The 24,004-nt window shown below is 28.0% G+C and overlaps 1 protein-coding gene across 3 annotated transcripts in view; it reads left to right on the top strand.

The window, feature by feature from the left end:
- The first annotated feature begins 10,609 nt into the window (after window positions 1-10,609).
- LOC129980987 (WD repeat domain phosphoinositide-interacting protein 2-like) overlaps window positions 10,610-24,004 on the top strand; it is a 50,918-nt gene continuing 37,523 nt past the window's right edge. For all 3 annotated transcript variants that reach the window (XM_056091553.1, XM_056091552.1, XM_056091554.1), the window contains exons 1-2: window positions 10,610-10,818; window positions 15,880-15,962. In XM_056091553.1, the coding sequence (XP_055947528.1) occupies window positions 10,748-10,818; window positions 15,880-15,962 (154 nt within the window). In that variant the 5' untranslated portion in view covers window positions 10,610-10,747. The remainder of the gene's footprint in view (window positions 10,819-15,879; window positions 15,963-24,004) is intronic.

Here is a 24,004-nt window from a genome sequence, read left to right as displayed (position 1 = left end):
GAAAAATTCTAGATGTGTAATGGAAATTCAACATCAAGTATATGCTGACAGATTAAAATTTGATGCCGGATTTTAAATAAAAGGTTGATCAACTTAATATCTGAATTGGTAATTGCAATGAAAATGTTCTTCGTGTCATTGAGAAGGTCTGGTAACAAACAAATACTTCCTTTTTCTGTGTTTTGGAACAATGCAGCTTTGGAAATCATGACCAAACAAATGCACAGATTCTTTTCTTAATACTAGTCTGTAATACTAAATCAATGGATTATTTACAATGATTTTATCCCTGTATCTATTACTCTTTTCGACATAAGTAATCATATTGGGCAGCTCAAAGCCACTTTACTCTACCCATGCACTGATAACTGCTTGACTGTGGCTGCGTTCTGGAGGAGACTTTCAAGAGAGTTTATTTTAGGGTCTCGGGAAAAGAATTTAAATTTAAAAGAAATTGTAACAAAGTAATTAAATCAATCTAAATATTCTGTACAATTTAGGCTTTATGTTTCGGAGGAAGTCAACCAACTGCAAAATACATTGAATTACTCAAGTCTGTGGACGAATTTAGAAGTATGAGGAAGAAAAGAAAAAAAGAACAACGTTTTGAAATTTAACGACTCTTGATTTTCTTGTTCAAACTCATGGTGCTTGTAAATCAAACGAAAGTACAAAATTATATCACCCTTAAATTGCCACAAACATTATCTCGTCCTCTTGCCCAAAATTTGTGCGATCCTTAAATAGCTGTCTGCTTTATTTGACATTCCGACCTAGACTCATCTGATTGCGGTTCGAAAGAAGGAGGTCCCTTTGGTAATTCCTAATCAACCAATCTTAAACTAAATTCTTTCCGAAAATCCTTTCTTCCTTTTTTTTTCCCAACATGGATCTGAAGGGTTGTACCGTGGCCAGTGATGGCCCTTAGGACTCAACCACAGTTCCCGCCAATATTGCTGTAGCGGCGGTCTGGTCATTCAGTTTTTATCCGTGTGAATTTGGGCGGGTCGGAAAGTCAGTGATATGACTTTTCAACATGGATTTTCATGACATCTTGAACCCTCACATTCGTCGAACTTGTTTTCTAACTTGCTGCTGTTTTGAGTCTGCCCAAGAAAAGGCAACGGCATATAAAGGCATTTCTAATTGGCTTGAATGCGAAATTATAATTTTTCGAAACAAAAAAGACGTAAGAAAATAGCAGAAAAATTCTCAACACTTACCAGGTGCCAGATTTTTATCATGCCATAGATGGCAAAGCATTATTGCCATGAAATAGGTAGCTAACTGCCTTTAGAGTTAAATTTGGAAAGTTTTCTACGCCACATATTTGAGATACGTTCTTCTTGCAGAATTGCTCTTACGACAGATTGACCATTTCACAGATCAGCTTCCTATTCAAATGAAAATTCACCTTCCCCCTCCTCCCTTCATTTTTTAGTTTTTATTTCTTTATTATTTCGTCAGCAAAAATGCAAAAGTCAACGTCCGATACAGAATAATATCACAAATTTAAGAGCTGTGACTTGACTTCATCGCCGTTGTTCAGAATATTGTAACTTAATCTCCTTCATCTACCTTAATCCTTATATTCCTATCTTATATTCTTTTTCTTTATATTCTTTAATCTTTATATTCTTTAGAATCTTATTTTGAGAAATTGCTTTTTGTAATTTAGAGAACTTGGATCTTTTCTATTTAATAGCTGAAGGGAAAACCTTTGTTTCGAAATTCTTTGCCTTTTTCCAAGAGGGAAGGGGGAGATTATGAAATATCAAATAAGTATTTTGCACACAATTAAAAATGACCAGTTTAGTTTTAAAAATTTTCAATTATTTTACATAAATTTATATTCGTTTTAATGATGTTGTGATATAAATTATAATTGAGTATTTTAATTAATATGCCCTATGTTTGAATGATTAATAAGGTCATTATTTAAATAAAAGTGATTTTAATCTAGTATTCATTCTTTAATTTTTGTAAATATTAAGGGTTTTTTATATGTACCTTATTGAATAAAAAGCAACAAAGATTTTAAAAAGAGAAAAGAGAAATAAAAAGTTGTTTGTGCGAAGTTGTATTTCTAAAAATTCTGGATTTTGCTCTATTTTCCAAATTTTACCAAGACATTTAAAGGAAAAAAAATTTATATATAGTATTTAAGAAAAATTTTGAATTTGTATCTTTTATTCTAGTTTTTAACCCAGAATAATTTTTTGAATTATTCAGATGGTATTTTAGTGTCAATACGATTTTAAATTTTTAGTGTCAAAACTAAGATTTCAGAACCGTTTTTATTTCATGGAGTGGTGAATCTTATACAGCGCGATCATTCATATTTGCCTTACAATCATTTAAACCCTTTTTTCCTAACTAACTCATTTTAATTAATTAACAAATCATTTACTAACAAAAAATTTCGCATAAGAAATTTTTACTGAGTATTTAAAATTTTGATTAAATGATTAATATTTAAATTGAATTAATTTTCATTAAGAATGTATTATATTTTTTAATAATATATATTGCATTCTTTAACTTCAGTCGTACAGATCTATACAACTTCAGTTAAAAAAAAAAGAAAAGAAAAGAAAAATTGCGTAGGATTAGCAAATTTGTACTCAAGTTTCCTTTTTTTAGACGGACATGTGCAACCCGAATAACTTTCTTCTGTTGTTGTTATGGCCTTTGGGTAGAGCAGATGGTCAATCATCTGGACCCTCAGAAACTTCGGAGAAAAATGCGTTTATGTTAGTCTGGACGCCGACGGCAGCTTTTTCTCCGTTGCCGCCGTGGATCGGCCGAAAACGCATTTCACATCACATAAACAGCGTCGTCAATGACGCGCTTGTCCCAAGAAATCACGTTACTCTGTTTTCGCTACAAGGGTGGATCGGCCACAGCAACTATGCAAAAAAAGAGCGTGCATAGGAGAAAAGCAGAGGTGGCGGTTTTCGGACAAAATAGATTGACATTTCCGACGAGGAAAAAGAAGAGGGGAAGGAGGGGGGTAACAAAATTTCGTAATATCGAAATAACGCACAAAATGTAATTTTATAATCAATTAATGTTACGCAATTAGATAATTGACGAAAGAATAAAAACAATTTGAAATTCAGGGCAACAGTGGAATTTATGGTTGGAAATTAGTCAATTTTTTTTTAATTGCCAAAACTCAACAAAAATTCACACGACTATTAAATTGTATATGAAAAAAATAATATATAAAATTTCGAAACTATGTAAAATTTACTTTTTTTTGCAATTATATTTTCAGAAGTTATCGATGCAAAATGCCAGATTTCCGCTTAATTTTTAATTAATTAAAATTTAAAAATAATAAATAATTTAAAATTAATTAATTGAAAAAATAATCATAGCTAAGTAGCTGTCATCTCTATATCTACTAATAATAAACATGAGTGTCTGTGTGTTGGCGTTCTGCACACTAGACCATTTAACTCCAAATTTAGCATATGTATACCGCGGAAAGTGAGAATGTGCACCTCGGGTCATTTTTTTTTTTGAAAACTTAATTAGAATTTTAATGAATTAAAAATTGAGCTGAAAGTTGACATTTCTTTTTTTAATAACTTCCAAAAAAAATTTTGCAAAAAATAAATTTTACGCAATTTTAAAGTTTAAAAAATCATCTTTTTAATGATATCAATTTAATAACCAAGTAAAATTTTGCTAAATTTTAGTAATTCTTTAAAAATATTTTGGCTGCTTGATTTCCAACAATAGATTACATTGCTGTCCTGAAGTTTCAATTGTTTTCATTTTTCTAACAAATATTTAATCTTTAATTTGATTTTCTATCATCGTTGAAAGTTAAGGAAGAGGAATTCTGCTAAACATTTGGGTAGTTTACAAGTCAAAAAAGTAAAATTACAATATCATGAAATTTGGAAGAGAGATGAACCAGATATTTATATTTTTAAAGTAAGTGCCTACGTTGAAAAGTCGCTTTGTGAAATTATGCAAGTTTTTTATTTATTTATTTATTATTCTCAATTTTTGAACAGGTTTCTTTATAAAAACCGTTTGAATTTTGTTTCTAAGTCTATTTTGTGGGAAGTGACACTAATTTTTATATTTGCATTTGCATACGTTTTAATACTATTTTACATCTTTAAACCCTATTTTCTTAAATTCAAATCTTATGAAAAATGCGAAAAACATCAAAAATTAAAATCTAAATAATAATTCGCATTTTTTTTTTTATTTATTTATGTATTTTTTTTTATTTTTTTTTTCAAATTTGGTATAAAATTTTTCATTATATTCTGCAGCTCTTGAATTATAGAATAAGTAATCTATTCAATTAGAGATATTTTTTAGTTGTTTTAGGGCTTTACAATGTGAAAAAAATTGAAAATTTCGTGTAATTTATTATTTAACTCCAATATTTAAAGAGTGAACAGAAATGCAGCTTATCTTTTAATTCATAAATTACAAAAAATACATCATTTTCTTTAAATTTATTAATAGTATCATAAAATTTACTAAATGCGAGTAGTAAAAAAATTACAGAAAAACCGCTTTTTTCCTGGGCATAAAGAGGGTGAAAAATTTAGAAAAATACCGTTCTTAGTGGATGGTCAACTTTGGAGTTCTGATAAGAGCGCGGGGACCAACTCGGTGTAGCCCTGTTGGGCAGTAATCGCATCAACGGAAATAATAATAGAAAAGGAACAATTAGAAACATGAATAATGAATAATAACATGAATAATAACATAACAATTAGAAACATGAACATCACTAATATCCGAAACAAATTTTCGCATTATTATATAAAATTTTATAACAAAATAAAATAATAGTCGTAACAAGTGAAAATAATTATTAATTTAAGAGTAAAATTTACTATTATTCAATGATATTTTACACTATTTAAATGAATGTTGCATGAAACGAAATCAATCAAATCAAATGTTAAAGAACTTTTCAAAATCATGTTTGGAATGTTCATCAAAAAATAAAAATTCATTAATAGCTGTCACTTTTATTTTTGATGAAGTTTGTAAATATTTATTTAAAATTAAGTAGGTATGTAATATAAACTTGATTATCAGTGTCAAAAGATTTCTACTAAAAAATTTTTTTTTTCTGAAAGTATAAATAGAGGAAGAAAATTCTGGTACATTTTTTATATGAAAATATTTTTCTTTAATTAATAATTTGTATGTTTCAGTCCCTCAAACCAAAACAACCATAAGTTATTTTTAAAAAAAGAATTATGGAGAACAGCATATCGAAATATTCAGATTTTTTTAAAATTTAGGCGAACATCTTTAATGTTCCAGTTCTTTAAAAAATGATTTTCCAAAGTTATATTACAAATATTTAGTTTGAAAGCATAAATTAGAATGTTAAATTAAATTTTAAATACAAAAACAGTTTCCATCGGAGCTTCAAAATCATGAGAGTTGATAAATCTGTAGAAACTAAAAAATATCTTTTAACTTTCTGCAATATTATGCGGTCACCCTTTCAACATGTCTTGCCAAGTTACGATGCCAGTGCTGTCCTTCATTATTGAAACATTCCATACTACATGAACAATGAATCTTTTCGAATTTGGATACAACTATAAATTGAATTCTCAATAGTTGAATCCATTTTTTTTTATATATTTATAAACAAAAACAAAAAATCTATATTTGATACAACTGCCCAAAAATATAAGATGGAAAAAAAAAATCCTTTGATCCTAAAATTGTTTAAAATGATACACAAAAAAAAACAACAAAAAAAAACGATAGTTTCTATTTTCCCTATTTTCGAGAGATTTTCATTGATGTTTTTTGAGGACAATTAAATTGAATCAATCTTAAAAATATTTTGAAACTTTTACAAATAATTTTAGTATGTGATTTCCAATAATAATAGAAGACATCAACAATAAAGAACAAAATACGAGGTAAAAATATAATAAACTTTACTACACAACACAAAATTTCGATACTACAGAAATTTTAATGATAGCACCAGCAAAAACAGCAAGCAAAAATTTCACAGATGGTTTTCATTGCTTCAGGCCTAACGTGTTACATTAGATGTCAGAGCAGAAGCTGTTTTAAATGAACGGGGTCAGAATGCATAATCTCTTTTCTTGCAAATTTGCATATTCCTGATCGTAATATATTATCCCACCTTTTGTAACATAAAACGAACTGCCCAAAGATATTTACTACTTCAGACCTTATTTACGCCAGATTTCAATACTATGATCTAACGTGTTCGATTCGCGAATGTAGCCAGTTTTGGGCTATTTTCGAGGGATTTTCATTAATGTTTTTTTGAATTGTTACAGGGCTGATTAGCAACTTGTTTTCAGATTTGCTCTCCTTATAACTAAATAGTTCTGGTTCACCTCCATGCGATGAATCAATAAAAGTCTAAACACTAATCAGCTTGCGAAAATTATCGTAAAGCTTTTAAAACGTTCTTAAAAGTACAAAATGCAGAAATTAACATATTTTAATCTTTTTAGAGGCCTATGACGTTGCGAACATTTAAAGATCATACCCATTTTTAGCATATAAATTTTGTTGGTGGAAGAGAAAATAAATTTGAAAAATTAAAAATCAATAAGAACTGCTGGCAATTTTGATGCTGTAATTCAAAACAATAAACAAAAATTTTTAAAAAACAAATCAAAACAACACCATTTTTGATAGATTTGTTTGAAATAAATAAAATTTATAAATTCTGATGCAGGTGCATGCTTACTTTGGCGACTGAGTGTTAATGAAGAATAAACATCATTGTCTGATTCATTCCAAAATCTCCCCCAAGTCACCAAACCTCTTAATTTTGACATTTTTTCCAAAATAGCTGTGAATCACATAATTGCACAAAAATTATTATTCTGTTATATTAAAATTTACAAAATTATGTTTTCAATGGTTCTACTTTATGTCTATGCGTTTTTTCTTTAGCATTCATTCATTTTTCATGATTTTTAGCTATTTCCTTTTCCTTTCTAGTACACGATGATTGAAGTCACTGAACACTTTGGCCTCGAAATTATTTCGAATCTGTATGTTCCAATTTTTTTTTTAATCCGAAAAAAAAAATCTTAACATTTTGCCTCTCTGTAAACTCGTCCATTCAAAAACTTAGACAAATTCTGGATACAGTCTGCCGAATTTCGGATGACAACGAGAAATCTGCCAGCCTGTCCGTGTATAGGTGCAAGCACATTATAACAAAAATTCAATGAAATAGAAAATCAAATTTGGTAAACATTTAATCTTCACAATTGTAGATTTCAAACACAATTGGTCCGTATTCGTCAATGAGTTGATTATTTGTCGGTCTGTCTATTCGTATGTATTGATGACGCAAAAGCAATATGCAAGATAAATGAAATTTGTATATGTTCTTAAGGTAAATTTGCATAGCACAAAAAAAAAAGCTGTAATAAATTTATTATTTTTAAAAAATTCTACTAATAACATATATATTTCGATAAGTCGACGTCAAATCAAAGATTTTGAAAATAAGTTGTTCACATCTTTTAATTATTTCGTTAGATAATATTTACATTCCGTGTGCCATGAGTGGTCGTAAATGAATTGTTTTTAAAACTCCGTCTCTATTCTGCTGTACAATGTGTTCAATGAGCCAGCGCTAGCAGCCTTTCTGGAATTTTCTCATACTCTCTCATAAAGATGCTATCTGCTTGCCCATATAGTTATGGGCAAGGAGATACAATTGTAATGTTAAGCAGTAAGAATATTACGAGCACTCAGGGAATAATAAATAAAACCGAATATGAAATTTGAACACCCTTTTTTTTGACTAAATGAAAACAAATTTGACAGAGAAATACAATTGTAGTCACACGATCATATACAAATTTTTTTATCTAAATTTTTATGTGTGCATGTTTTTTTATTATTTATTGCGTTTACATGCATGCAAAAATACAATAAGACGATCCATCCTTTCACGTATTTTTTATGCATATCTATACAAAATCTGAAATATATAAATTTTTTAGATGCTAAATCTGTGTGCCACATTTTATGCATCTAGCTTTTTACGTTTTTTAGTATCAGGTTTAACAAACTATCAGACTCCTCGTGAAGGGATTCCACTAAAAATTTGCCTGAAATATACAAATTTAGAGTAAAGATGACACACCAAAATTTTATCACCGCCAAAATTTCCGGCACTGTATTCACAGACACATTCCAAAGTATGTTTTTCGGTTTCAGGAAGTTTTGAAACTGGATATGCTTCAGAATCAGGAGTTAAAAATTTTTAACGATTACAGCAATATGTGTAAACTTCGTGAAAGTATGTGTTCCATATAGACGTTGCTGCCTGTGTAGCTAAAAAAAAAAAAAAAAATGTTAGAACACGTTATATGCGAATTTTATTGTTTATTTCGTAATTTACTATATAATTGTTTTCAGTTTATTTGTTAAATTTACTTAAATTAACTTACTTAATTACTTAATGATAAATTAATATCTGTTAAAATTAAATGGAGATTATGAATTTATCAAATATTGTTATTATCAATTTATTATTAACAAAATTAAATATTTAATAATTTATAAAATATTATTTTCAAAACTATTAAATTTCAAAACTAAATGTTTACTATCTCATTTCTTGGGTTTTCTCTTACTGTACTCGACTTAATTCAATGTTTTGTGAGCTGGTTAATTTTGAAACATGCGAATATATTTACCTCAAAATTGTGAGAAATTTATAAATTTTTGTTCATTTATGAATTTTTACTCTCTCGTATACAAAGTGTAGAGAAAGTATTATAATTGTCAAAAAATTCGGACTCGAGATTCTGACGAATTTTCGCATTTTCGATCCCACTAAGTTCGAAAAGCATATTTTTGGCATTGTATCTGTTTGTCTGTGAACACAATACGTCAAAAACGCCTTTAGCTAGACGAATGAAATGTGGCATTTGGATTTTAAATAAAATTTGTGGATTTAGGTCAAATTTTCAACGGAATCCATTGTGAGCAAATCTGTTTATTTGGTTGTTCGAGTACAAGTGAACTCAATAACTTCAAAATGTGAAGAGCAAATTAGATAAATAAAATTTGATACGATGGTTTAGCAACGAAATTTTATATTTTATCAAATTTTGAACCAAATCTCTCAAAGACGTTGACCATCGTCAGTCTGCAAATTCGCATTCATATACACGCAATAACTCACAAGCACAATGCAAGCAAGCTAATTCAATACAATAAATCAATACAATCAATATAATAACAAGCTAAATCAATACAATTCGTTATATGATCCTATGGCTACAACTGTATTTCTGTGAGACATTTTTATTGCAATCAATCGAAAAAAAGACATCCAGAAAAAGTAGGGTATGATTAGAAAAAAAAATGTTTTTTTTTTTTTTAATAATCTAAAGATTTGTGATTAAGATTTTAAAAAAATCAAAGTGTTCTTCCTTCAACTTTCTGGTATACATGCACAATATGGCATGTTATATGCTTCGTAGTATGGCAAAAATAAACGTGTAAGCAGTTCTTTTCGCCTATTATTCAATAATTAAAAAAAAAAAAAAACTAGTATTCGAATGACAAGAACATTTTGACAAATTTCATATATATATATATATATATATATATATATATAATGTTACATTTTTAATTATAATTTTCACATATCTACAAATAATTGGAGTGAGAGAAAATCGATAATTTTATGGATTTGGCTCAAAAAATGACACAGATCAACAATTATGATCATAAAACCATACACTAAATTTCATCTTTCTATTTCTATCCGTTTTTCAATTTATTGTACTCACATGCAAAAGGAGGGAGAGACAGATTTCCTCTCTGCTTAAAATTTGATCGACACCTGCACTTTTGGTGCTGTGACGACAAACCGAATTTCCAATTAGACTGACTTAATTAGCAACATATACTTTTATTTTAGCTGAGGAAGATCGTGGAGATCTCCAGATAAAATTTATTGAAGATTGTGACATTTTTTGTATATATATTTTACTTGCTACAAAGATAAAAAGTAGCTCTTAAATTCTTAATTAATTTGGCACTCCAACTTTAGAAATACTATTGAAACAAAGCTAAGAAACAATGGTACTTTAGTGCGAGGCCCTTGTGCGAGGCATGGTCCAATCGACTAAAGGCCGACCTGACAAAATACAATTCGCATGACAGATTCATAAAGATGCGAAGTCAGGCAAGGCATTCGTGGCCTTACTCAAAATCCAAAAATTTATTCTGAGGGGATTGGCTTTATTGGGGAGTATGCAAGAAAGTTTCGAGGTGACCACTCCAATTGGTTACTGTCTCACTCCGCTCCATCCAGGAAGGAGAAACTCCTTACGTCCCTGTCCATAATATTAATACAACGATTTAAAAAAACACAAAAACTTTAACATGCATACATTTAAGTTAGTAAAAAAAGTTACCGAAATAGTTTTCAGAAAATTTCAAAGCTTAATTTTTCCAACTTTGTTTTTTACTGTGAAGATTTCGACGCCAAATAGATGAAAAATTCTCGTATTTGGCAACCTCTTGATTTGGGAAAGGCGCATGCGCTCGAATGACAGAAACACAACATCACAGTCATACCACAACAAGCTTAGACAGCTGATGTAATGGCTGAAGTGCGATGTTAAGAAACCCCATTTTTTAACCTTTATAATCGATCTTTTTTTTAGTATTTTCAGATTTTTAACACGAAGTTTATTTTTTTAAATATAAAATGAATCTTTTCGAACCTACAGAGGATTCATCAGGAGAAGTTTTGTTTGTGAATTTCAACCAGGACTGCACGTAAGTCAAAACCAGTATGGCAGTTGGATTATTTACTAACAATTCCGTTTCGTAATTCTTCAATGCAACTGTTTTGTGATTGCTCTATTTATTTCGTTTTCTTTTTAACATTGCATCATTACTTTATTAATGATATCTATATAGTAACACTATATTTATTTTCTATATATAAAAAATTAAATAAAAATAAATACTTTTACATTTTTTCAAAGCTGGTTTTCACTAGAAATTTATTTATTTTGTGTGTAATTAATATGATGGCATAATTTAGAGATTTTTCAATGAAATAAAATGTTTCCGTTTTTAAAATTAAAGGAGTTAAAAAATTTGCATCTATTTCTATCTATCTTATGGCGCTTTGGAACGGAATGATTTCCAATATTCTAAAATTTAAAAAAGATATAATATAAACAAAATTATAATGAAATAAAGGTAATTCTCTTTGAAAATAAAGGTAAATATAGCTGCTCCACAGAAAAATGAAAATACACAGGTGAGGGCAATAGAGAGTGGATGTAGCGATAAAATTTCTTAATTAAGAATGGAGACAATTCCAATGTTTGTATTGCCTTTGAAAACATACAGTTCAAATATTTTGTATTTTAACTTCGATGGTAAAATGAAAAAAGAGAAGAAAATCTGAGCTAATTTCAGATATTGAATAATTCTGTTTTAATAAATAAACCAATGCTTAACAGTCGGTAAATATCGATTCGTGAAATTTTGAAAATTACGTAACATAGAATTATTAATAGTTCTGAATTTAGCTTTAAATGTTTTTAAACTCTTAGCAGCAACAAAAAATAATAATAATAATTGTTCGAAATCGGAAAAGATTAAATGATAAAAGAAGACTTATCGTTAGTTTCAGAACATTCACACTGTTATGAAAATTATTTTTTTTATCTTTATTAAACTATTTATCTTAAAGATTGTCAGAAATCGTACAGGAACTATATTTGCATTCATTAATAGTTTTAATCGAAATTTAAGTACTTTATGTCAGTTTGGGTGTGTTATAACCTTGAAGATAGCAGGTAAGACAGGATCGGAGACAGCCACTGGAGGATTTTTTTTTTTTTTTCTCTCTCTCTCTCTCTCTCTCTCTTTCTACTCTACCATTTCGCATCTGTCACTGAAGTGGATGTTACTGAAGGCTGCCCAGGAAATCATTAAAAATAATCAGATTTTCCCCAATGTCAACAGAAACTAATGAACTATTTTTAATAGTCATAGTTATATTTTCCCTCTGCATTATTGTAGAAATTATTTTTATTTCATTTTTAAAAAGTTTATTTATAAAAATATTTTTTTGTTGTTTATTAATTTATTTTTTTTAATTATTTCCTTTCAGTCCATATAAGTCATATTTTCTATTATCCCCCCCCCCAAAAAAAGAAGCATAAAATGGTTTTTTTTTTCCTCTCTCTCTCTCTCTCTCTAAATTTAAAAAAAAGAAAATAAACTTCAAGTTTTCCTTGAAAAAATTATTCTGATAGAAGTTTCAGTAGAAAAATTTGAATATGAAATATTTATATGTATTATTTATGATTGCAAATTAGGCATATCAAAAAAATTAATAATTTTTTTGGTTGAAAGCTTTTTACCTCATTATCCAGGAAACCATTTAAGTAATCTATACAAAAATAAAACAAAATAAGAAAACCTTTGGTTTTTAATACTAGTATTGGTTTGCAATATTAGTATTTATTTTTATTGAATCTTATAAAATTTTTATTTTTCTGAGGAAGTATCTTATTTTCAAATGGTGGAGGAATCTTAAGATAGGTTTGCATTATCTAAATTCATTTTTATTGTAATTATTAAAATTTTTAATAAGACCAGAAATGTTTGGGTTTGTGTGTGTAGGTGCGTCTGTGTGATGCGTATAATGATGAAATTAATTGCAATATAGTAATGTGGCAGATAAGAAGGGAGAATAAATGTTTTTATGATGTACATCACAAAGATCAAATATTTTTCCTATTTATTATTTTTAAAGCCATATGTGACAAGACTGAGGGGAAAAGTTTCATTTTGGGTGTTATTTATACTCTTTTTTGCTATTTTAGCAATATAGGGAAAGTTTCATTAAATATGTGGTGTGTTAATGAATTTTCTGAAGCTGATTATTTTATTTTATGAAGGTAGTTAATATTAAGTTTTGATTTTCATAATTAAATCATTTTTAAATCTCTTTATAATTTTATCTTTTTAAAATATAAAGATAATGGAAGCTTTTTTTTTTCTGCTATTTACATGAAATTTCTTTTTAAATCCTTTGTGCAATTTTTTACTTTAATTATCTTTTCTATTTTAAAATATTTATAAATTTTAGTGATGCTCTGTATTTTAGATGACTAGAGAAATTAGTAAAATTAATAATGTAAGAACTAATGTAAATAGTAAATTCACAATGATGCATATAATATATTATAATAGGGATCTCATCGTTTATGCGAGTTATTTTGCCAAATTTCTCAAACACCAATAGAATTACAGGAATAGTTAATAGAAATAGCTGATATTTGCACAAGAAGAACAAAGTCATTTTATAAATAATATTAAAATTAAATTTATTTTAGTTTTGATAAGTACTTTGATACATATTGATTTAATTTCTATTGTGTTTTTGTAAAGAAATTTGATCTGATCTCATAATACATTAAAACTTAGGCTTGAAGGTTCTTTAAATTCTTATTATTTATTGAAAATGTGAGGATATCAAGAAAATTTTCATTATGCAAATTATTTACTTTATGAATAAATGTTAAAAAAACTTCCTTATTCTCCCTGGATTCAAAGTAGGCATAAATGTAAAGATGCCTGATAGAAAACTTGGCTTCAAGGTTTGATTACCGAGTGATTCAAATATCTTTTTTACTTTTCAGAATATTGCCCATTTTCTGCTTGCTTCAAAAGGCATAGGCATGCAAACGATGACTACTGCATACATGGAGGTTTTCGAATTGCATCTTACTATGCTATAAATTGTCTCTGTGCATTCTCATAATTTCTTGGCATTTTAAGAAAAGACGCATTTAATTTAATGCATGAATGTCTAAGGAAAGTTGCTCACAATAACATTCTGGCAAAGAATCTGCAAAATTGTTAATTTCATTCTTCAAAATAGAACTCTTTTTAAATAATTCTTTGCTGTTCACTTCAATAGTTTTAATGCTCAATTCTCATCAAAAGAGAAATTGCTTTAAGCAATTAAATAATTTCCACAGATCAGATACAAACCAAAATTTTATCGTTTACACAGTGTTTTTTTATCCATATGAACACTAGAACCAAAATTGAATATTTTTTTATTTACTATTTTTTCTAAATAATAGATTTTTGAAATCTGCACAAGTATATTAATTTTGAGTACTTTTTTTTTTTTTTTTTTTTTTTTTGTATATACAAATATATTAAAGAAAATTTTAATTTTCATTCTCTTTCTTACTCCAAATCCCTTTTCGCTTGATTATGTTATAATAATTCTGTTGTTATTTATTTCTTTATTATAATTTTTTTTTAAATTTCAAAGTAATTTTCACATTTAAGAAATTTATTGTTCTATTTTCAGCATAAATGCCATAAATATACTTATGTTTGTATATGTAGTTTACTTTTCACTTGTACTTCCATAAGGATGTAGGAGCAATTTTTTTATGGTCCTTAATAAAAGTGGTCTTTTCATGTCCATTTAACTGCTTAGTTATGATTACAGATACTGGGTAAGAGGTAGTGTTATAACATTTTGCCAAAAGAAATTACAAGAATTGAAATCAAGATTATTTGCTAGCTCATTTTATGTTTGGAAATTAGAAGGCAATTGAATTTGGGCAATAAGCAATTGTGAAGAGAATACTGCAATGTGGTGAAAATCAATTATTATGAAAGAAAACAAAGGCGAAAAATTTGACATAGATGAAATCAGTGAGCCATTTTTTAGAAGTTGTAGTTGTCACAATCTATATGATAATTGAAACAGGACCAGATTTAATTTATACTTTTCATGTTTTGTCCTCCAAAATTGGAAAATCTACCAAAAGGAATTGGATGAAATTTAGTGTAGAAGGATATATTATTGGTTCTATAAATAAAGCCTTAATTGCTGATGGAAATGTAATCCTTGAATAATGCTGTGTTGCATCGACAATAGTAAAATGAATACTATGGCCAATGAATATGTCAAGAAAATTATTTCACTGGTTGCAAATATTGCTCACTGGTACAGTAAAATTCAAACATTCTATGCAGCTCAAACACTTGCACAGAATCCTGAAATTCTTGAGTGGCAGCATATTAGTTCTCAGGTACTTTGTCTGTCAAAAAAATAATGAAAAAAAAATGTTTTGGTTTATGAAGTTCATATCACAACCAAATCTTGTATAAACCATGGCTGATCAAGCTGTAAAATGAGATGGTGTTATAAAAAAATGTAAATTTTTATTTTTTTTAACAAGAGAAATTGCTAAAGTGATAATTACTTGCAGTTTTGAATGTCCAAGAGGAAAATTAGTAATATGTTTTGTTAGCAAGCTGAAGTTTAGAGTGTTAAAATACTGATTCAAAAGGTATGAAAACTTTTATTGTCAAAAATTTCAATCAGTTCTTATTCAAATGACATATAATTAAAATAATGCAGTAAAAGATTTTTAATCAAGATTTTTCATTTATGCTGTCTATTTAATCAATCTACAGCATATCAAATTTATTTTATTAAAATGTTCATTTAATTTTTGAGTCTGGTCCAATAAAAACATTAAAAAGGTCCAATAAAAACTTTAAAAAGTCCAGCATCTCTTCCATCCGACCACCTCTCGCTTTTTTTCTCAATGCAAAAGAAATTTGTTTAGCAAGGGTAAAATAACAATTGTGTGTGATCCTTAAGTAATTTTAAATAAATTTATCAAAGTCTGTAGTCAAAAAGCTTTGAAAAATATTTTATTCAGCATAAAGTTTGCTGCTGCTGTTTCTCATTGGTAACTTTGTCTGTAATTTGCTAACTGACATTAATCATTTTGTCAACAGAGAAGAAAATCTGATTTTGTGTTTTCTTTGTAGGTCATTAGCTGTTGGGACCAAGAAAGGGTACAAACTGTACTCATTCAATCATCTGGATGAATTAGAAGTCATTCATACTAATGGTAGGGATTTTTTTTTTTTTGGTATTTGTGTATCAACCACATGCCAGCAATTATTGCAATAGTGATTAATTGTCAAACATGTCATGTTAAAACTAATGAATATATTGGCTGATTTTATGCAGTTAATTCTAAAGCCATCAATGACTTTCAATTAAGCCAAAAGTTCATCAAGTTACACAAATCTTTTTTTTTAAAATTTTGGGGTACACCTTTTATGTAAAAATGTATTTTTCATGGAGAGGGGGGGGGGATAACCACACACAAAAAAATGCTCTATTATCATTCATGGTGTATTTAAAAAATGAAAAGAGAATAAGTTTATTAATTATTTACTTGATGGGAAATTTTTTTAAGGCATCAATTACTAGAAGAAATGTGCATTAGCTTTAATTAGATTACAACATATTATGTCATAAGTGAATGAAAAATTAAGTTCTAATTTTCAATAAATAATCTTTATTTGATAGAATATTGAGTTCTTAGTATTTTTATAAAGCAAGAGTGAGGGATGGTGTTTTTATTAAATGAGCTATATACCTGTATACCTACAAAATACCTTTTGATGATTAATAAAAGTTTATTCTATTGAACACTTCTGTAAACATTTATAATTTTTCATGATTTAAATAATATTACACATTTTGTCTAAATTTTGAGCAACTTAAGTCAGTTTAAAACTCTAAAATTTAAAGAAATATTTGATTTTTGAATGCTAATTGCAAGAAAAGCATTCAAATAAAAAAAAAATCTCTTAAGCATCTCTGAAAAATTTTGTGATACTCTCAATCAAATTACTGATTTTTCTCGTTTTTTTTTTAATTCTATAGACATTTGAAAATTTCCATTAAATATTACAGATCCCAGGAGCTATTTAAATTGTTTTATTAAAAAAAATTATATTAAAAGTAAAGAACTCTTGAATAGGTTTTAATGAAGGCTAACTGATCTTTTGATTCACCAGTCACTAATTTGGATGTTTTATGTTAATTGAATTAAATGTAAAATTATATCCATTTCTCTTATTATTTCATCATGATCTTGTATTTTGTAACTTGAAAAGTTTATATATATGTATATATAATATACAGCACACATTTATTAATGTAATGATTCATTTATAATGCTTCAAATTTTTGCATGAATTTTAGGCTTTTCAAATGTATTTATTACTAATGGCATAACAATGAGTGGGGGAGGGGGTGGATGACCATGTACACCATTTTTGAAGGTTGAACATGAAAGGTTAATATATTTATCCACTTTTGAAAGCGAAACATGGTGAGAAAGAATAAAAAGAAACTCCTTACTTGTGGAATCAATGTCATCTTAGTCATTGTGACCTATACACTAAGTGATTTGTAGTGATTGGATTTTGAAGCGTTAGGAAATAAGCGTTCATAGATGGCGCTAGACCACTAGCGTGAGTGTAATTAAAAGAGTGATGTCATTCGAGTATTGGCTCTTGGAGGAGAAGGAGTTACTGAGCAGAGTAACTCGAACGAATCTGAAATAAATCTGTTAAGTTTTCTATTTGCCTAATTTTTTCAAAGCACTCACGAACCAGCCACGACATGATTGTTAACATTTGGGTGTAAAAAAAATTCCCTATATGCCATTTAAACTCTTTAAAATAATGAGCATTTTGATAAAAATCTAAAAAATAGTTTATTGTCAAACTTTATTACATTAATTCAATCAATGCTGTGAAAAGCAAAGAAAAAAATGTCAATGATAATTATTAAAATAACAATAAAAAATTGGTATATCATTTTATTTGCAAGTTCTGGAAATAGCAACTTTAAAGGCTGATATTCTTAAATTTAAAATTTAATTACTGTAATCTTATTTTTTAGGAGAAAAAAAAATTGCAGAAATAAATTCTTTTCACTTAATAAGGAGGATATGAACTTTAAAATATTGAATTATAAAACTGTGTGTTTTTTATTTGTAAAATTTAATTAGGAAAATTACATTTACATGTGTTTTTACAGAAATAATCCATGAGATAATTTAAGTCTTAATATTATTTTTAGAATTTCAGAGACTTCATTTGCTCATATTTTAAAAATGAATAGACTGATAAAAATAAAGCATCATGTTTGATACAATCCTGAAATTTCTCAACTAATTTGGATTTATGTAGAAAATTATGAAGTTAACACTGTAAACAGCCCCTTAAACGATTTCCAGTCTTGTAAATGTTTAGAGATCTTTATCTCTTTACAAATGGTTGTAACATTGTTATTTAATTGTACAGTTTTAAAGTTTAAGTGTACAGTGAATGATGCCTAGAGAGATGTTTTCCCCATCTTTCCCTGTAAGTATATGCAAGTTGTCCTAAAACTTTTATGGCGACAATGATGTATGTAGTTCAATTGTTTGTATATCCATGTTTTTATATCAAATGCATTTGATTTTGAAGTTTATGCTCAATAGCCACGTTAGTGACGTATTAATTTTTACGTTTCTAAGATGTTTTTAAAATTGAGAATGTATACCATTGTATATCCCAGTGCTTCTTCATACAATAGGTATGTAAGAAAGTATCACATTGTGATGCATACAGTAGATGATTAAATCTAGATTTCAGTGTAATGTTACTTTCTTTTTCAAAGCAGTATATACATAAAATGACTTTCAGGTGAGCCATTAGGAGTGTCAGCCATAAAAAAGGTGCTCTTTTACCTATCTTCTCGTGCTCAAAGAGTGACAAAGAAAAAATATTGTTATCATTAAAAAAAAAATGGATTTGAAAGTTTAATAAATCCATGTTTCAGACCTTCCTGAATAAATAAATAAATGCATTTTTGGAATTCTGCATGTCTGAACATTATAATTCAAAAATGGATTGAACTAGAAGAATTTTAGTATGTGAATTTTATATACAATTTGTAAATTTCTATCATATTTTGAATGAAATGGAAGTCTGTTTGCTTAATTGCAAGTGATTATATAACTAAAAAATGCAGAAAGTTAGATGTATAAAATAAAGTTAAGCTTCTACAATGTAGATTCATATCTATCTGTCAAAAAGTTAATTGTCTCACTCTGTACTATATTTGATTACATGAAAATGCAATAACTTAAATGAAATGTAATTTAGTGTCTACAATTATATTACTATATTAAATTTTAATTTCAATTGGTCTGGAAAAAGACATCCAAAAGTCATATTTAATTTTCTGGTATCTGTATATTAATTGCATGCCAATGATTAATCATCAAGGGTTGCATACAAGCTTTAGTAAAAACATTAGTATACCAAAGATTAATATTTTGTAACTATTAACCATCAATGCTTTGCATTAATACACAAGTACACATTTCTGTTTACTGGAGTACAGCTCTTAGTTTAGGACTGTGCTTTTTTAACTCAAATAGCAATTTATAATTTTTTTAATTATGATTTACATTTTATAAATAACTCAATAGTGGACAATGTATATGCATAGCTCTTCCATTATCATAAAGGTATTTTATAAAAATGCTTCAAAAATAAGTTTTAAAAAATCATTTCGTAATTTTTTTAATAAAATTTTGCTTAACTTTTAGCAGAAAATTTTATACATTCTTGCTCTAACCACACAGAAAATATTTATATTTAAACAAATATTTTTGCAAAAATTTTGTAGCATCAGAAAAATATGAAGCAAAGATATATTTCATATAATTTGTACTCAAAAAACGATCTAAAATATTACAAACAACTTCACTGGGAAAAACCCCCTCCAAATTATAATAATTAAAAAAAAATGTATGCATTACTTTTTTGAAAGATTTAAGAAATAATTGAACTAAATAAATAAAATTGAACAAAAACTTTTATAAAGTAGTATGCTTCATAATGACATGTAAAACGACGAGTAAAAATTCTAGCAGTAACTCTGTCATATTTAAAAGTAATGTCTTTTTATAAAATATTGTATCATAGAAAGCTTTTTTTTTCCCCCTTTCTTTCTTTCTTTCTTTTTTTTTTTTTTTTTTTTTTTTTTTTTTTTTTTTTTGTCCTTGACGAAATTTTTTTATCTATTCTTACGTAACAACAATGTAGAAAATGATATTTGATTCATGTAATGGTCAATAGCATTTAAATGTCAAATAAAATGCTGTCAATTTTTTTTTTTTTTTTTAATTTGCGAATGCGCTTTCAAATGCATCATTTTAGAGGAATATAGAAAACTTAATGCAGCAGAAAAACTGATAGGAATGAGTAGAAATTTTGCATGGCCGGATAAAATGAGCTTGTTTTTCGATTTAAGCCCAGGTTTAATTGTATTGCCATTTAAAAATTTTCCTCAAATTTTGAAATTTTTTTCAGATATTAAAAATTACTTTTTAATGATAGGTATGTGAGCAAAATGTGTAGAGCATTTTAAGATACGAATGAAAGTCCAACATTTTATTTTAATATTAAAAATTCAAAACTTTATTAACTCATAGTTTCGAATTTAATAGACCTCGACTAATGAAATTTGGTTTCCAAAGAGAACGATGTAGTTTGGAAATTTGATGAGAAAATCAGTGTTGCTATTGGAAATTTTGTTTTCATTTCAATTTATAGATGGCCCCTTATGAAATTTTTATTTTAAAAATCCTTAAGGAGTACGTTGATTCCTTTCGAAAGATACTTTTATTATTATTATTATACGATGAACGAAAGTTGGGTGACTCATTTTTATTTTCTCCACGTCACTATACATTCTTTATTTTTTTGAGTGAGAAGAAGAGAAATTTGAATTGTGAATTGTACAAACAGCAAACGGATGTTGATATGGGAAGACTGCCAATCATCTCTCTCTGGTTTAGAGAAAGAAGGAACAAGCACTTCAATTGCCAAGGAATCTAGTAGTTGAAAGCATTGTTAATAAGTCAGTCAATGTATTTTTACTGTGCTTAGATGCAGATCTGAAATTACTTTTGGAAAGCGTGGAAAGTTATTATTTTTGTCAACTTGTTCCAGAGAAGACACCGAAACAGCTCCTACGAAACACTCCTACTTAATTTCGCCTTGCATTAAGAGCATTCTATTGAAATGTCTAACTGAGTTTGATAGATATAGTCTAATGTTTGGCGGCGCATTCAATACAAATGAAGATAATGAATTGACACATTCGGTTTTGGAATCAACAAGGAGATTGAAACTAGATATATAGGTTATATATGTGAATATTTTTTAAAATTTCAAAATAATATTTAAGAAATAGAGTTTGAAAAAGTTTTATCTGTTTTGATGTATGGCCCAATAATAAATTTCAATTTTTTAACTTACGAAATGTTGAAAAATATTTTCAGCATTGTTAATAAATCCTGCATTTCTTCAACAACTCATTAAAACATGAGGAAATAGTGTCCTCAAAGAATATTGACTTTTTTTTTTTTTTAGCTAGTATCTATCATTTATTCAAAACTTCATCAGTGAGAGGCGGAAAGTATCTAAAATTGTCAGGGGATGGAAAATTTCGCAACGTTTTTGTAGAACTAGATAATTAGAGAATGTAGCATCTGCTGAGTGAGTGATCAAAATGTTGTTGACTTGGTGTTATGCGTTGAGAATGCTTAAAAGAGAAAGTTCCCTATACTAATATCTTAGTCACATAAATGCGTTGTAATACGTAGAAAAGGTTTTACCCTACTTCTGAAATTGAGAATTTTCCTATCATTGGTCAAAATTATGCCGTCAGAGAAACTGTCCACGTTTATCATTTTTGACACAAAAATTTGAAGAAAAAAAAAATGGGTATAAACTATTTGAAGATTTCTTGTCAAGGAAACCAATACTCTGGAAAGCCCAACATTGTAAGTAGCGTTTCCTAGTTTGGTTTATCAAAGATTTGAATGCCGATATCAGCACAGGTTTGTATGGGATTCAGGAAGGGTGGAATGCTAATAAGGGAAAATAATCAGGTGGAGGGAGGAAAGTGGTTCAAAATTAAATTGTGGGGTAAAAAAAAAAAAAAAAAAAAAAAAAAAAAAATCTGGCTAAAACAAGAAGAGAGCTGGGTTTTTTCTATTTTTGTGAATTGCAAGGATTAATAGAAAATTGTTCATATCCTATTTTATTAGAATTTAACAACTTTTTGCAAGATGTGGCATGCAATTCAGTAGAATTGAAAGATACAAAAATAGAATCGATGCTATTTTTTAATCAAAATGTTTAGAGATTTAAAATATCTTGTGAGAAATAATGAAGATTCTTGTAATAATATCCTATGGTCAAGCCATAATTCCTTGAATCAAAATATTGAGTTTAAAAACTTAATTGAAGAAATATATGTTGCAAATGTTTCATTTTAGATGAATAAAGTTAAGTAGAGGGCTTCCAATTCATGAAAGAAGACCCACTTTAAAAATGTGGATGAGTAATCTTAAAAGGAAGTGAAGAATATGAAAAAGAAGCGTAACTATAATGAGCTAAATGATTTAAAATATATATATATATATATAAGGTACAATCTGAAGATTCTTTTTTTTTTTTTTTTTTTACTATAGAAGACTGCGAACAAGTTAATTTAAAAAATAGACACTGGCTGAGACTTCCAATACTTAACAGAATCAAATAGTTTTAGGAATCAAGGCAATTCCAATACTTAACCGAGTAACCTAAAATGTACATCTATGTAAATAAAATTGAAAATTCTTTTATTTGGTTGAACTTTATGCAATCCCACACCTCTAGACAGATTAAAACGAAATATGAAGCACATATTTCTTAGGATTTGGAAGGATTAACTGCATAATTTTAAAACATTCTACTTTCCTCTAAAAGAGGTAAACCGATTTTGCGTTTCATCCCCTGATCAAATCATTGTATAAACATTCTTACACAGTCTTGAAATTCAGAAAATTAGCTTTGTAATGAGATCAATTTTATTACCTTAATGTTTTTTTTAAATTGTAATAATTTTTTTTTCAAATTAACTTTAACATAATATTATCAATTCCGTTTTTACTTTCATCTATAAGAAGTGTAAAGAAAATATAGTAAGCTTCGAAAGAAAAAAAAATCGAAATTAAGATTTTGATGAATCTTTATATTTCAGACTTTCCCGAGTCCAAAAAACACATTTTTGGAATTATGTCTGTCTGTCTGTGAACACAATAACTCGAAAACGCTTTGAACTGGACATATGAAATTTGGTATTGAGACTTTAAACTAAATTTGTAGATTTCTGTCAAATTTTCAGTAAAATTCATCCTCGGGGAAGGGGGCAGTCTATTCCCTCTTCTTCTCCATCCGAATACTAACGAGCATGATTGCTATAAAATGCAAAAGGATAGGTACATAAAATTTACCACACATTTAAACTATAGACATGCATCAAATGTAGAAACAAATCCATCGAGGGATTCATTTCGGTCTGTACTTTCCTGTGCATTTAAGCGCAACAACTCAAAAACGGAATGTTTTAAATAAATGAAATTTGATATCTGATCGTAATTGTTACTCTATATTAAATTTTGATTTCTATCGAATGTAGTAAAAGTATTCAAAATATGTTTTTGATTTTGTGTATTAACCACACATTAATAATTAAATGCAAAAAAGAAAGAAAGAAAAGCCGAATTTGCAGGTTTCACCACAATGATCGCTATTTCATTGCTATTGTTCACCAATGCTATGCAATTAATTCACAAGTACCGATTTCGTTATTTACACCAGGGTGGCCAGCAGACCGAGAATCTTCAGAAAATTCAGGGAGGCAGGGAAATTTATTCTGAAACTGGATTTTTTTTATAAATTGGTTAATTTTTTTATAAATTGGTAATTCTTATTGAAAATGGGATTGGGATATTTTTTCATAAGTAAAATGAAGCATCGTTGGAAACTAATGAAAATCAGTTATTTCCTGTTAGGTAAAAACAGAGGCCATCCATGTTTTCACACATGTACTAATTAGGCTGGGGAAGATTTATATTTAAATTTCAGGAATCGAAATTTCGAGTTTGTAGCATCGCCAGTGCTGTTTTTGAGAAGTTCCTATAATTCTGAAGAACAACTCTCGTGCATCTGGATTATAATTGACTATGATTAAAATTGTGGT

The sequence above is a fragment of the Argiope bruennichi genome, chromosome 8 (genome assembly GCF_947563725.1).
Source record: "Argiope bruennichi chromosome 8, qqArgBrue1.1, whole genome shotgun sequence".
Classification (NCBI taxonomy): Eukaryota; Metazoa; Arthropoda; class Arachnida; order Araneae; family Araneidae; genus Argiope; species Argiope bruennichi.
Note: the sequence above shows the minus strand (reverse complement) of the source record. Positions and strands in the feature narration are given on the sequence as shown.